Below are 15,537 nucleotides of genomic sequence, written 5' to 3'. Positions count from 1 at the left end.
CTCCTAACCTATCTATATCCATTTGTAAGGTTCTTATTTCCTCATTGCAATTTACTGTCCCACCTATTTTTATGTCATCTGAAAATTTAGCTATAGAGCCTTCTATCCCTGTATCCAAGTCATTAATATCGATTGTAAATAGCTGGGGCCCAAGGACCGAACTATGTGGCACCCAACTGGTTACTTCCTGCCATCCAGAAAAAAAAACATTTATCCCGACTCTTTCTTCTGTCCAACAGCCAATCACCTATCCAAGCTGATAAATTACCCCTAATCCCATGTGATCTAACCTTCTGAATTAACCTTTTGTGAGGCACCTTATCAAACGCCTTCCGGAAGTCCAGATATACTACATCCACAGGATCTCCATTATCCACTTTGCTTGTTACATCCTTAACAAGAATGGTTCTAGGGATGAGAAACTTCAGTTATGAGGATAGATTGGAGAGGTTGGAACTGTTTTCCTTGGAGAGAAGAAGGCTGAGAGGAGATTGGATAGAGATGTTCAAAATCATGAGTGGGCTAGGCAGAATCCATGGGGAGAAATTTTCCTGCTCCTGAAAGGATCAACAAGAGAGGGCACCGATTAAGGTGATTTGCAAAAGAAGTAACTATGATGTGAGGGAAAACTTTTCAGTGTTTAGCACTGCTGCCTCAGCACCAGGGACTCTAATTCAATTCCAGCCTTCGGTGACTGTGTGAAGCTTGCACATTCTCTCCATGTGTGCATGGGTTTCCTCCCCCAATCCAAAGATGTGTAGCTTAGCTGGACTAGCCATGGTAAATGTATGGGGTTACAGGGATCGGCCAGTGGAGAAGGTCTGGGTAAAATACACTGTCAGAGAGTTGGTGCAGATTCGATGGGCTGAATGGCCTCTTCTTGCAACGTAGGGATTCTATGGTTCTATGGAGTAGTTTAGGTCTGCAATTGTGTGGAAAGCAGGTTCAATTGGGATGTTGGATGATGACTTGAATAGAAGCAATATGTAGGGGTGTGGGGAAAAGGTAAGGGAATGGCACTTGGCCATAATGCTTGTTTGGAGAACCAGTACAGACATAGGCCAAGAAGCCTCCTGTGCCATCAACAGTTTTGTGAAGGTGGGGATTGAGCTAAAAAGTGATGGATGTAATGCAATCTCCTTGATATCCCATGCATGTTTTGTAAGTGGGCCAAAGGTGATGTGTGCTTGGTGGCAATTCTTGGAAGGCTAAAATCACAAATGCAACAGTTCTCTCATAGGCAAGTCTCAGAAGTATGTTGGCACTGATCAGGCGGATGCGATGTCACTGGCTTGAGCACCTTCAAAGGATGGAAGACTAATGTATTTCCAAAGATTTTCTGTAAGGCAAGTTAACCAGAACAGAATACCAGTAGGATGCTGAAAGCTCCATCCAAGGCTGCCTGCAAGTGTGATATGAAGTCCCTAAATTTGATTTCCACACCTGGGAAACACTTGGCTATCACCAGCAGGAAATGGAGACATCGTCTGTGTGTCAGCATACTGGGTTCAGAGGCTTCATCGACCACTGATAACTACTTCATATGAGGCATTTGTGGCAGATCAAGTGTCTCAGATTAGCCTCTTCAGCCATCAGCAACAGTGCACCAATAGAAATTGCCCCATCCCCAGAGAATTTGATTTGCTGCATGCCTTGGATTAATGTAAGTATTATGACGATTGGCACTGCAGTCTCACTAAACATGTGATAAAGCATTTTGGTTTTAGAAAAAAGCAGCATCAGTTATTCTGAGGTGCAATGAAAAAGCAGAAGGATTTGAGATTCAAGTTTACAGGATATTAAGTCCCTACTTCGGTAGAAAAGGCAATTTTTTTCAAAAATTAACGAAATTATAAGTTTTATTTTGAGGTAGAGAACAGTACAGCACAGAACAGGCCCTTCGGCCCACGATGTTGTGCCGAGCTTCATCTGAAACCAAGATCAAGCTATCCCACTCCCTATCATCCTGGTGTGCTCCATGTGCCTATCCAATAACCGCTTAAATGTTCCTAAAGTGTCTGACTCCACTATCACTGCAGACAGTCCCTTCCACACCCCAACCACTCTCTGCGTAAAGAACCTACCTCTGATATCCTTCCTACATCTCCCACCATGAACCCTATAGTTATGCCCCCTTGTAATAGCTCCATCCACCCGAGGAAATAGTCTTTGAACGCTCACTCTATCTATCCCCTTCATCATTTTATAAATCTCTATTAAATCTCCCCTCAACCTCCTCCACTCCAGAGAGAACAGCCCTAGCTCCCTCAACCTTTCCTCATAAGACCTACCCCCCAAACCAGGTAGCATCCTGGTAAATCTCCTTTGCACTCTTTCCAGCGCTTCCACATCCTTATAGTGAGGTGACCAGAACTGCACACAATATTCCAAATGTTGTCTCACCAAAGTCCTGTACAGTGGCAGCATAACCCCACGGCTCTTAAACTCCAACCCCCTGTTAATAAAAGCTAACGCACTATATGCCTTCTTCACAGCTCTATCCACTTGAGTGGCAACCTTCAGAGATCTGTGGATATGGACCCCAAGATCTCTCTGTTCCTCCACAGTCTTCAGAATCCTACCTTTTGACCCTGTAATCCACATTTAAATGTGTCCTTCCAAAATGAATCACCTCACATTTATCAGGGTTAAACTCCATCTACCATTTTTCAGCCCAGCTTTGCATCCTATCTATGTCTCTTTGCAGCCTACAACAGCCCTCCACCTCATCCACTACTCCACCAATCTTGGTGTCATCAGCAAATTTACTGATCCACCCTTCAGCCCCCTCCTCTAAGTCATTAATAAAAATCACAAATAGCAGAGGAGAAAGCACTGATCCCTGTGGCACTCCGCTAGCAACCTGCCTCCAGTCTGAAAATTTTCCATCCACCACCACCCTCTGTCTTCGATCAGATAGCCAGTTACCTATCCAATCGGCCAACTTTCCCTCTATCCCACACCTCCTTATTTTCTTCTTAAGCCGACCATGGGGGACCTTATCAAACGCCTTACTAAAATCCATGTATATAACATCAACTGCCCGACCTTCATCAACACACTTAGTAACCTCCTCAAAAAATTCAATCAAATTTGTGAGGCACGACTTGCCCTTCACGAATCCGTGCTGACTATCCCGGATTAATCCGCATCTTTCTAAATGGTCGTAAATCCCATCCCCAAGGACCTTTTCCATCAACTTACCAACCACCGAAGTAAGACTAACCGGCCTATAATTATCAGGGTCATTTCTATTCCCTTTCTTAAACAGAGGAACAACATTCGCAGTTCTCCAGTCCTCTGGTACCATCCCCGTGGACAGTGAGGACCCAAAGATCAAAGCCAAAGGCTCTGCAATCTCATCCCTTGCCTCCCAAAGAATCCTAGGATATATTTCATCAGGCCCAGGGGACTTATCAACCTTCAGTTCATTCAAAACTGCTAGTGCATCCTCCCTCTGAACATCTACTTCCTCCAGCCTATTAGCCTGTAACACCTTCTCTTCCTCAAAAACATGGCCCCTCTCCTTGGTAAACACTGAAGAAAAGTATTCATTCATCACCTCTCCTATCTCTGCTGACTCCATACACAAGTTCCCACTACTGTCCTTGACTGGCCCTAACCTCACCCTCGTCATGAATATGGAAGGGAAGTGATAATGCTGAGGCCATAAAATCATAAACCCCAGTTAGAGCTTTCTTTCATAAGAACATAAGAAATAGGAGCAGGAGTAGGCCATCTAGCCCCTCGAGCCTGCCCCGCCATTCAATAAGATCATGGCTGATCTGACGTGGATCAGTACCACTTACCCGCCTGATCCCCATAACCCTTAATTCCCTTACCGATCAGGAATCCATCCATCCGCGCTTTAAACATATTCAGCGAGGTAGCCTCCACCACCTCAGTGGGCAGAGAATTCCAGAGATTCACCACCCTCTGGGAGAAGAAGTTCCTCCTCAACTCTGTCTTAAACCGACCCCCCTTTATTTTGAGGCTGTGTCCTCTAGTTTTAACTTCCTTACTAAGTGGAAAGAATCTCTCCGCCTCCACCCTATCCAGCCCCCGCATTATCTTATAAGTCTCCATAAGATCCCCCCTCATCCTTCTAAACTCCAACGAGTACAAACCCAATCTCCTCAGCCTCTCCTCATAATCCAAACCCCTCATCTCCGGTATCAACCTGGTGAACCTTCTCTGCACTCCCTCCAATGCCAATATATCCTTCCTCATATAAGGGGACCAATACTGCACACAGTATTCCAGCTGCGGCCTCACCAATGCCCTGTACAGGTGCATCAAGACATCCCTGCTTTTATATTCTATCCCCTTCGCAATATAGGCCAACATCCCATTTGCCTTCTTGATCACCTGTTGTACCTGCAGACTGGGCTTTTGCGTCTCATGCACAAGGACCCCCAGGTCCCTTTGCACGGTAGCATGTTTTAATTTGTTTCCATTGAGATAGTAATCCCATTTGTTATTATTTCCTCCAAAGTGTATAACCTCGCATTTATCAACGTTATACTCCATTTGCCATATCCTCGCCCACTCACTCAGCCTGTCCAAATCTCTCTGCAGATCTTCTCCGTCCTCCACACGATTCACTTTTCCACTTATCTTTGTGTCGTCTGCAAACTTCGTTACCCTACACTCCGTCCCCTCCTCCAGATCATCTATATAAATGGTAAATAGTTGCGGCCCGAGTACCGATCCCTGCGGCACGCCACTAGTTACCTTCCTCCAACCGGAAAAACACCCATTTATTCCGACTCTTTGCTTCCTGTCGGATAGCCAGTCCCCAATCCACTTTAACACACTACCCCCAACTCCGCGTGCCCTAATCTTCTTCAGTAGCCTTTTATGGGGCACCTTATCAAACGCCTTTTGGAAATCCAAAAACACCGCATCCACCGGTTCTCCTCCATCAACCGCCCTAGTCACATCTTCATAAAAATCCAACATGTTCGTCAAGCACGACTTTCCCCTCATGAATCCATGCTGCGTCTGATTGATCGAACCATTTCTATCCAGATGCCCTGCTATCTCCTCTTTAATAATGGATTCCAGCATTTTCCCTACTACAGACGTTAAGCTGACCGGCCTATAGTTACCCGCCTTTTGTCTCCTTCCTTTTTTAAACAGCGGCGTAACATTAGCCGTTTTCCAATCAACCGGCACTACCCCAGAATGCAACGAGTTTTGATAAATAATCACTAACGCATCCACTATTACCTCTGACATTTCTTTCAATACCCTGGGATGCATTCCATCCGGACCCGGGGACTTGTCCACCTTCAGTCCCATTAGTCTACCCAGCACTGCCTCTCTGGTTACATTAATTGTATTAAGTATTTCTCCTGCTGCCAACCCTCTATCGTTAATATTTGGCAAACTATTTGTGTCCTCCACCGTGAAGACCGACACAAAAAACTTATTTAAAGACTCAGCCATATCCTCATTTCCCACTATTAACTCCCCCCTCTCGTCCTCCAAGGGTCCAACATTCACTCTAGCCACTCTATTCCTTTTTATATATTTATAAAAACTTTTACTATCATTTTTTATATTAATTGCTAGCCTAGCTTCATAGTCTATCCTTCCTTTCTTTATCGCTTTCTTAGTCTCTCTTTGTTGTTTCTTAAATTTTTCCCAATCACTTGTTTCTCCACTATTTTTGGCCACTCTGTACGCAGCTGTTTTTATTTTAATACTCTCCTTTATTTCCTTCGTTATCCACGGCTGGTTCTCCCTTTTCTTACAATCCTTGTTTTTTGCTGGAATATATTTTTGCTGAGAACTGAAAAGGATCTCCTTAAAAATCCTCCACTGTTCCTCAGCTATCCTACCTGCCAGCCTGCTCTCCCAGTCTACCTTAGCCAATTCATCCCTCATCCTATCATATTTCCCTCTGTTCAAACAGAGGACACTGGTTTGGGACCAAACTTTCTCCTCTTCCATCTGAATCAGAAATTCGACCATATTGTGGTCACTAGACCCAAGAGGGTCCTTCACAATAAGATCCTTAATTCTACCTACCTCGTTACACAATACCAGATCCAAAATAGCTCGTTCCCTCGTCGGTTCCGTAACATGCTGTTCAAGGAAACTATCCCGACAGCATTCTAAGAACTCTTCCTCCATTCCACCCTTACCGACTTGAGTCTGCCAGTCAATGTGCATGTTGAAGTCCCCCATGATTATTGCCGTTCCGTTTTTACACGCATCCCTTATCTGCTTGTTTATAGCCCTCCCCACCTCAACATTATTATTTGGGGGCCTATATACCACACCTACTAGTGTCTTTCTCCCTCTACTATTCCTCATCTCTACCCATAACGATTCCACGTTTTGTTCCTCAGAGCCTATGTCATCCCTCAGTACTACCCTGATATTATCTCTTATTAATAGCGCGACCCCACCACCTTTTCCTTCCTGTCTATTCTTCCTAAACGCCTGATACCCCTGGATATTCATCTCCCAGTCCTGGTCACCTTTCAGCCACGTTTCTGTAATGGCCACTAGATCGTACCCACTCGTGCTGATTTGCACCATCAACTCATATACCTTGTTCCGAATGCTTCGTGCATTCAGGCAAAGTGTCCTTATTCCAGCTTTTATCTGGACCCGCTTTGATGAGTCGCGAACACCCTCTCCCTCTACTCCCTTATCTAAATTACCGCCTTCATTCACTTGCACCCTCTCCTCTACCATTAATTTTGTAATTCCCCTTACCCCTGCATCCTCCACCCCATCAATTAGTTCCTTGATCCTAGTCAACTCTTCTAGCTCCCCTCCCCCCAACCTATCTAGTTTAAATTCTCCCCAGTAACTTTAGCCAACCTACCGGCCAGGATATTGGTCCCCGTGTGATTCAAGTTCCACCCGTTTTTTGTATACAGATCACCCCTGCCCCTAAAGAGGTCCCAATGGTCCAGGAACCTGAATCCCTGCCCCCTGCACCAGTCCCTCAGCCACACATTCATCTTCCACCTCACTCCATTCCTGCCCTCACCTTCCCGTGGCACAGGCAGTAATCCTTTCACACTATAAGAATTAAATTTTAGATTCATTGTTAAGCCAGACTGGGAAAATTGCTTTGTTACAGCAATTCAGACAATGGAGTGTCTAACTGGTAGCTCAGCTGGCTCAGGCACAATAAGCTGGCCACATAATTGGGTTACATAGTGCTGCAGATTTTGGTGCCATGGCAACCCAAAAGTAATTTTCAAAAAAGGCAGCTGACTTGCTCCTAGTATCTTAAAGTGCAGCCTGCACTAATCTCCACACTATAAAGGAAATAGCACAGACTTACCTGCCATGATTGTACCACAAGTTGCATGGACACCAGATGTGTATCAGTCAACATCTAAAGCTAATGTGGCTCCTCATCTGCCATTTTGTACCTTGCAGATCCTGTAAATGCCTGATCTCTAATGCATGCAACTGAACATGAGTCCAGCTGCACAAGGGGCTCCCACGAGTGTTATGTTAGGATAACAGATCAGAAACCCCAAAGTATATTATGAGGCCAGACTAGAACCCAACAATATATCTACTTTGGCATTAATATGAGGATGGGATGTTTCACTCCAGACACAATTCTACTGACAAACCAGGGAGCTTTTATTAAAACAAATTTTATTTAGCAATACAGTTTAACTATAACAAGTGAATTAGCTTAACTTTAACAATTGAACAATACTTAAACATGACAAAATACAATTCTTAACTGCTAACCTATCACTGAGTTCCAAAAAAGCAATATTTCTTTTATGGACTTCAACCTTTTAGTTTGGCATGCTTGCTTTGACTTGGGTTACCAGTCCTGATGCTTTCAAAAAAACCTCTGGAGAAAGAGAGACTGCTTTCTTCTGGCAGTCCAGGCAGCAACAGCTTGTATTTTAAATTGAAACACTTACTTTCTTTCCTGCAAGCTTAACTCTTCCCATTAACCACACAACTCTGTCAATCAACCTAGTCTAAAATCCTAGGAGAATTTAAATAGACAAAAGGTCAGTTAATTCTCCAAAGTAACACCTTCCTGGCTAAAATATGTTATTATCCTGCTCTCAGCATTTGAGTTTCATGTTTCCCAGATAAATAACTCGTGTAACAAAACACTACCTCTTAAAGCAACCCCACTTTATTCATAAAATATATCAACATAACACAGTATCATCACAGTTAGTAATGGTTAATTGGGAAAACATTGAAGGGTATGACAGTAGTCTAGCAGTGGCTAGTATTTAAAGAACTAATTCATGTTTTACAATAAATATACATTCATTTTAAGGCATCTACCTCAACAAGGAAACTGAATCAACCGTTGCTAACAAAGGATGTTAAAAGTTGAATTAAATCAAAAGAGCCTTATAAAGTTGCCAAAAAAGGGAGGATGTAGGCCTGAGGATTGGATCCATTTTAGAATTTGGCAAAGGAAGACCAAGAATTTAATGAATAAAGGGAGAATGTATTATGAATGTAAGCTAGCAAGTAAAATAAATCCGACTAACAGTTTCTATAGGTACATAAAAAAGAAAAGATTAGCAAGGCCGAATGTGGGTCCATTGTAGTCAGCGACAGGAGACTTCAAAATGGAACATGGGGAAATGGCAGAGAAGTTAAAAATTACTTCTTCCTCAAAGAGGAAGTTACAGGAAATCTCTCAGGAAATTAATTATAGTTTTTTTAAAAAACTAGTATTGGAAAAATTAATGAGACTAAGTTGATAAATCCCTGGGACCCAATCATCTACATCCCAGAATGTTGAAAGAATTGGCTGTCGAGATAGTGGATGCATTAGCAGTCATCTTCCAAATTCAATATATTCTGAAATGGAGCCTGCAGATTGGAGGCTTGCAGATTAACCCCATTGATTAAGAAAGAAGAAACAAACCTAGGAATTCCAGACCTTGTTAGCCTGATGTCAGTAGGAAGGAAAATGCTAGAATCTATTATACAGGATGTGATAACTGGACACTTTAGTCACTGTGGATTTATGAAAGGGAATTTTTAAAAAGATATTATGTAGCAATATAGATTAGGAACCCCTGGATGTTGTGTATTTGGATTTTCAGAAGGCTTTCTTTTGAAGTCCCACATAGGAAGTTGGTAAACAAAATTAGAACACATGCATACGAGGTCATCTTCTGGCATGGGTTGAAGATTGGCCAATGGACAGAAAATATTTGGAATAAGTAGGTCATTCTTAGATTGGTAGTCTGAGACGAGAGGAGTACCATGAGGATCAGAACTTGGGCCCCAGCTGTTCACAATCTTGTATCAAAGATGTGGATATGAGGAACATAGAATCATACAGCGCAGAAGAGGCCCTTCGGCCCATCAAGTCCGCATCAACACATTAGAACTCCCACATAATCCCATCTGCCAGCACTTGGCCCATTGCCCTGAATATTATGATGTGCCAAGTGTTCATCCAGATACTTTTTAAAGTATGTGAGGCAACCTGCCGCTACCACCCTCCCAGGCAGTGCGTTCCAGACCGTCACCACCCTCTGGGCAAAAAAGCTTTTCTTCACATCCATGCCGCCGCCGCCCCCCCCCCCCCCCCCCGCCCCCCCAAACCACCTGCCCGTCACCTTGAACGTATATATCCCCTTGTGACTGACCCTTCAACTGAGGGGAACAGCTGCTCCTTATCCACTCCGTCCATGTCTCTCGTAATCTTGTACACCTTGTTCAGGTCACCCCAAATGTAATGTTTTCAGCTTTTTAGATGACACAATTTGCATTTCAACCGAGTTGTGAGAATGATTCAAAGAGACTTCAGGGGATTTGAACAAATTTAGTGAGTGAACAAAAAGACAGCAGATGGAATATAATGTGGCTAAGTGTGAAGTTATCCACTTTAAGAGGAACAGAGGTGCAGAGTATTTCTTAAATGGTGAGCGATTGGGAAGTTTTGGAAGACAAATGGTACGTTGGCCTTTATTGCACAAGAATTTAAGTACAGGAATAAGGATGTCGTCTTCCTTCAATTGTATAGAGCTTTGGTGAGACTGTACCTGGAGTACTTTGTACAATTTTTGTCCCCTTGCTTAAGGAAGGATATAGTTGTCATGGAAGGAATGTTCATGAAGGCAGTTCACTAGACTAATTCCTGGGGTGGTGAGGTTGATGGAGCTGAGCCTGGAGTGTAGAAAAATGAGAGGTAATCTCATTGAATTTGTTTTTACAAATAAGGAAGGATAAGAAAGGATGTTCCCCCTGGCTGGCTGGGTGTTCTCGTACCAGGGGGCACAATCTCAAGATTGAGGCAAGCCATTTACGACTGAATTGAGGAGGAATTTCTTCAACTTCTGAGTGGGTTGTGAAAGCTCGATCGTTGAGCATGTTCGAGACAGAGATCAATAAATTTCTAGATACTATTGACGTTAAGGGATACAAGGATAATTCCGAAAAGTGGTGTTGAGATTGTTAGGGTCCAGGACCAGAACCTCAAATTACTTTAAGATGCTGAACTCTACCCCAACAATTTTTCTATTTTGGCATAAATGTGAGGAAAGGATGCTTCCTTCCAGGAATGATTCCACTAACCAAGTGGGGATCTTTTATAGTAAAACAAACTTTATTTAATCACACAGTTTAAATATAACTCTAACAAATGAAGTAACTTAATCATTAGTGGTTGAACAATATCTAAAACTAAGAGGGTAACAACTCTAATTTCTAACTTATCACTTTCAGCTCCAAATGAGCAACATTCCTCTTCGTGACTTAAATGTCAGTTTACATTTAGTTACCCTAACTATACTTGCTATAATGAGTGTAGATAGTCTTGAAGCTTTCAGAGACAGTTCCAGAAGCCGGCAAAATCCTTCTAACTTCAATCAGGCTTCAGCTGCAAACTGCAAAAACTTTTTCTCTTTGCACATAAACTACATCATCACATGACCTTGTCAATCACTCGAGTCAGAAATCCCAGATGAACTTAAGTAAACAAAAGTCCATCAATTCTACTTGTTATAACCACTTGCAAGGTTGAAATGAGTAAATATCCTGCTCTCCCAAAATCTGAGCTGCATTCCCTCCAGACATACCAACTACCTATAGCATAAACCTGAATTTTTTAAACATTCCCCTTAAATATAATATATAATCCATATTAATTGTACTGCTATCATCACAAGGTGGTTGATCAGCCATGATCTAGTTGAATGGCAGAGCAGGATCTAGGGGCTGAATGACCTGCTCCTCCTATGTTCCTATCAGAAGAAGACTTTTTCGGTGAAGTTTTTGTTTTACTTTTGAAGTGTTAGTGGAATCATTGTGTACTATGGAGGAGCTCACCTCAAGTTGTTTGCGTCAGAAGGGAATCTTGCCAGACTGTTACGAAGAGCCGAGTGGATTTTGAACTTCTCTAAGTAGAAAACACTCTTTCATGGTGGGCTGTCCTTACGGTCCCTCCTTTTGGCTGGAACCCATCCAGGAACATAAGCAGTAGAAAGGGGAAGCTGTGTCCAAAAAAAGAAGGAATGCTCTTGAGGCCACATCCAGCTATGGTATTTCAAGAGCATTTCTACTTTCACCTCAGCCAGGGGCAGTGCGTGAGATAGCTATGATTCAGCAAGGGGATGGTCACTCACCTGTGTCACCTTTTCCAACCAGATCTACAACCATACAACATGGCAAAGATGACTGCCAGTGCTGTCAAGATGATTGTAGTCCTCAATTTGGACAACTCTTCAAGGCTGGAGCCAGAGACTTTGGCAACAGATCAATGCAAGGCCCTGTACAGAACAAAAGGGGGCGTCACTGTCTTTATTGAGTGTTCCTTCTCTCTCTCGTAGAGAAATGGAGGAACAGAACATAGTCTGAGTAGAAAAAAACAGGAGTAATAAACCTAGTGGACAGTAGCACGTACCTAATAATGGTGGAATCGAGAGTGAATACTGTAGTTCTACATGGGTTAACATTTTAAGGTAATCCAACATGGTAACTTTATGATGTCAGCTCTGTCCTTGGATCCTTAAAAGCGTTACCCTATATGGAGAGAGAGAAGCATGCCAATCCAAAGGCCAGGTTAACTTGGGCTACTCTTGTCTATGTGCTCATAGTTGGCTGAAGGGAAGTTACCAACCTGCCTCTTAGTCTCCCCATTTCCTTGAGCTATCAAAGTCACTAATACTGTGCTAAGATCACAAACACACAGAAGGGTGTTGAAAAAAATATATGTTCATATTAGTCAGCTCCCTAACATTAAATAAAAATAGTAAATGCTGAAAATAGCTTTGATAGAAGTGTTAAAGAGTGAATAATGGCCTGTAAAAGCATTTTGGTTCTCTTTGTTTAAAAAATGTTCTGTCTCTCGCATTACTCTTTGGGCAGGATCTTGAACCTGTGCTCTCTATCCATGAGATCGCCGGTGGGGACTCAAAATCTGGCGAATCCGGAAATTCTCAACCTTGTCGGCAAGATCGTGATTTCTGATTTTTGTCGTCCCTTGCTGATGACATAATCAGGTTCACACCCATCATGGTCGATTTTGGTACATTTCAATAAATATAAACAAAGCCCCCCTCCCCAACCAAATTTATCCCCCTCATGTTGGTGAAGTTTACAACAGGTTCACCTGTCGAGGGGATCCCTCTGGGAGTACAAAGCCCCTGGGAGGGGGGAACAATGGTCCCTGACATTGCTCCTGACAAGTTGGCACCAACCTGTGCCGGGGGTAGTATTTGTGGCGGACTCTGGGGGGGGGAGCCTCGCGTGTAGGGACTCATTTGTGGTTTTGGAGAGGGGGACAGCTGAGCAATGGGAACGCCAGTGATGATTGAGGGGAAGGGGGCTGATGCAGGCAATGATCCGGGGTTCGGAGAGGAAGATCACAGATTCCTCCGTGGTTGAGAGGGGGGGTGAATTACATTTTTTTCCACTTTAAGAATGGCACCATGATCTCAGTGGAGCCAGTTCCCAGCTCAGAGTCCCTTTCTTGCCAGACTGAAGGCAAAAAACTGTGCACACTTCTTTTGACAGTTACATTGACAAGATCCGGAGAGAAAATGTCCAATAGAGCTGTGGAGTTTTTTTCACCAGAACTGGCACAAATTCTTGTAAGATTCTGCCCTTTATTTCACTGTAATGTCACTAATACTGGTGCAAACAGAAACTTGCTTTCAAAGGTTTATCACTCAGATTTCTGGTCATCTGACCCAAGTACTTCTATCATTTTCTGTTTTATTTCAGATTTCCAGCATCTGCGGTATTTTACAGTTGCTCTGATGTTAATCGGGTCTCTCTTTTTGTATCTCAGGGTGTTATCGACTACATTTTCTATTCCAAGACTCTGATGAACGTGCTGGGTGTTCTTGGCCCTTTGGATCCTCAGTGGCTCGTGGAAAATTCTATCACTGGATGCCCACATCCTCATATCCCTTCTGACCACTTCTCACTGTTAATACAGCTTGAACTTCAGCTTTCTTTGCCACCGTTAATGAATGGTGTGCACTTACCCAGCAGGAGGTAGTGGATCCCTCTCCTGGAGGCACTGCCTGCTTTTATGGACATGTACAGTTGTAAAATCAAAGTACGAAGGAGTGAAGTATGGCCTGTAAAACCTTATTTGTTCTCTTTTTTTAAAAATGTATGTGTTCTGTATGTTTCCAGTAATACTGTTTATTTCACTGTATTGTCTCTAAGGTTCTAGCAAACCTTAAATCGATTTATTACTCAGATCTTTGGAGACACAGGAGATCACGTTTTTGCAACTCTAAAAACATTTTTTTGTTAAGTGTCCGTGTTTTCCTGTTGGATTATGTACATAATCTGGCAATGAAACAGCAGCATTACATGCTTTTGCAATATGGTGCCATTGATTGCTCCTCCAAAGACCAACAGGCAGAACACTGTTCTGAGCTTTTCCCCACCCTAGTTGCCTTGGATCTATTTATATTACATCATCGGAATTATGTTGGCTCATTTCAGTATCTTTCCATCTGTTACTGTTGTTTTCCTTGTCTGACTCGATCATATACTCTATGGTTCATTTCAATTCTTTGGCCAAAGTTGAAAAGAGAAGCACCAATCAGCAGCTTCCCTCATCTCTCAGAGGTCCTACTTACCTGTGACAGGATCAGAGTGATCTTGAGTGGAGAGATAATTTGAAGCCAAAAGGGAGGAGGTGGGGGAAGAGGTGGGGGTGTTGGTTCTGTCCAGTTGTGATTTTGGTTTGACATGTTCTGGCATTTTTGTTTGGAATGAGGTTCGTATTCGGATTCGCTATAGAAGATGCCCATTGCTTATTGACTTGTAGAACGAAACAGACGGACAAAAAAATCCAGTTTTTCCAAACTGATTAGTGAACACGTATTGAAGCTAATAGAAATGAATTGTAGAATTAAAAATTGCCTTAGAAAGTGTTTTTGTGAAAAAAAGAAACTCCCTTGTCTTCCCAGTTGAACTGGAATAATTAGCTCCTTCCAGAGGAGCAGGATGACCATGGGCGTGGCTCCATGCTGCTCCATTTGTCAGCCAGCAAGAAGTACAATTCAATGTTGATCCATCGGTCAACACGTTTTCTTTTCCACAGTGAAATAAACATGCAAAAGCAATGATTGAGGTGCATCATAAATAATTTGGGCATAAAATCAGGTAAAGCACCTAAAACATTACTGTGTACTAAAACACCATCTAATGGTCACTAATTTTCATGTTTTGTACTCCCAACAACCTACTGCACTTTATAAAGAAATGGGGTTTTCATTGACGCAATGTATAGTGCATCAGTCCAGCGTGAACCCCCCCCCCCCAACATCACAAAAACTGCATTTTGAGAGCTCAGTTGCAGGTTTAACCTTTTCCTGAATCAGCAGAACAGCATATCTTCTGATGTGTGAAAAAAATCTGTTTTTAGTTTAACATATGCTAGTATTACTTCAGATAACGTTTACAAGTGGGCAAGACCTAGCTATAGAATTTACTAATAACCTCCTTTTGATATTTATATGACTGGATTCATGACTTTAAGATTGTCTGTCTGAAATCTGAAGTTTTAAATCAGCACTTTAATTCTACGGTCTCTTTGAAAGGATGTCATGCTTTAAGGGCATGAATTATGGAACAAGATAAAGTTAATGAGAATGAGAGAGACTGGAGGCACCAAGTAAATTCTAAAACTTTTTTTGTTTTGAATTCTCTTTTGGTGAAAGAATTTGAACTTTTTAGACCCTTTTTAAATCCCAAGGCTACATGTGCTTAAAATTTTTTGTGATGACCCTGCTTCTTAAAACTCTTCCTTCATACATTTTTTAAATATCTCTAAGCAATATTAACTTCCCATACTTCACTCCCAATATTTTGCCAGATCAGTTTGTATAAAATGGAATTTAAAATTTACCTGTAATGGTTGTATATGAACTACAGAGGAGCCCATTTACTGGATTTGTCACTTTCTTTTTATAATTAAAGAGGAAAACAGTTCTTGGGAAAGCTACTGTTAAAAGCTGCAAATTTTGTCTGCTTTCAATATAAAATAAATCGAGACACTCTGTTGCAAGAGGATGTTCATCAGGTTTTCTT

General features: G+C 42.3%; 1 protein-coding gene across 1 annotated transcript in view; it reads left to right on the top strand.

The window, feature by feature from the left end:
* The window catches only part of cnot6l (CCR4-NOT transcription complex, subunit 6-like), a 110,202-nt gene extending 95,446 nt beyond the window's left edge, over positions 1–14,756 (top strand). The window contains exon 12 of the mRNA XM_078213829.1: positions 13,274–14,756. Within this exon, the coding sequence (XP_078069955.1) occupies positions 13,274–13,486 (213 nt within the window). The 3' untranslated portion in view covers positions 13,487–14,756. The remainder of the gene's footprint in view (positions 1–13,273) is intronic.
* The last annotated feature ends 781 nt before the right edge of the window (positions 14,757–15,537 follow it).

The sequence above is a fragment of the Mustelus asterias genome, chromosome 1, assembly GCF_964213995.1.
Source record: "Mustelus asterias chromosome 1, sMusAst1.hap1.1, whole genome shotgun sequence".
Lineage (NCBI taxonomy): Eukaryota > Metazoa > Chordata > Chondrichthyes > Carcharhiniformes > Triakidae > Mustelus > Mustelus asterias.
Note: the sequence above shows the minus strand (reverse complement) of the source record. Positions and strands in the feature narration are given on the sequence as shown.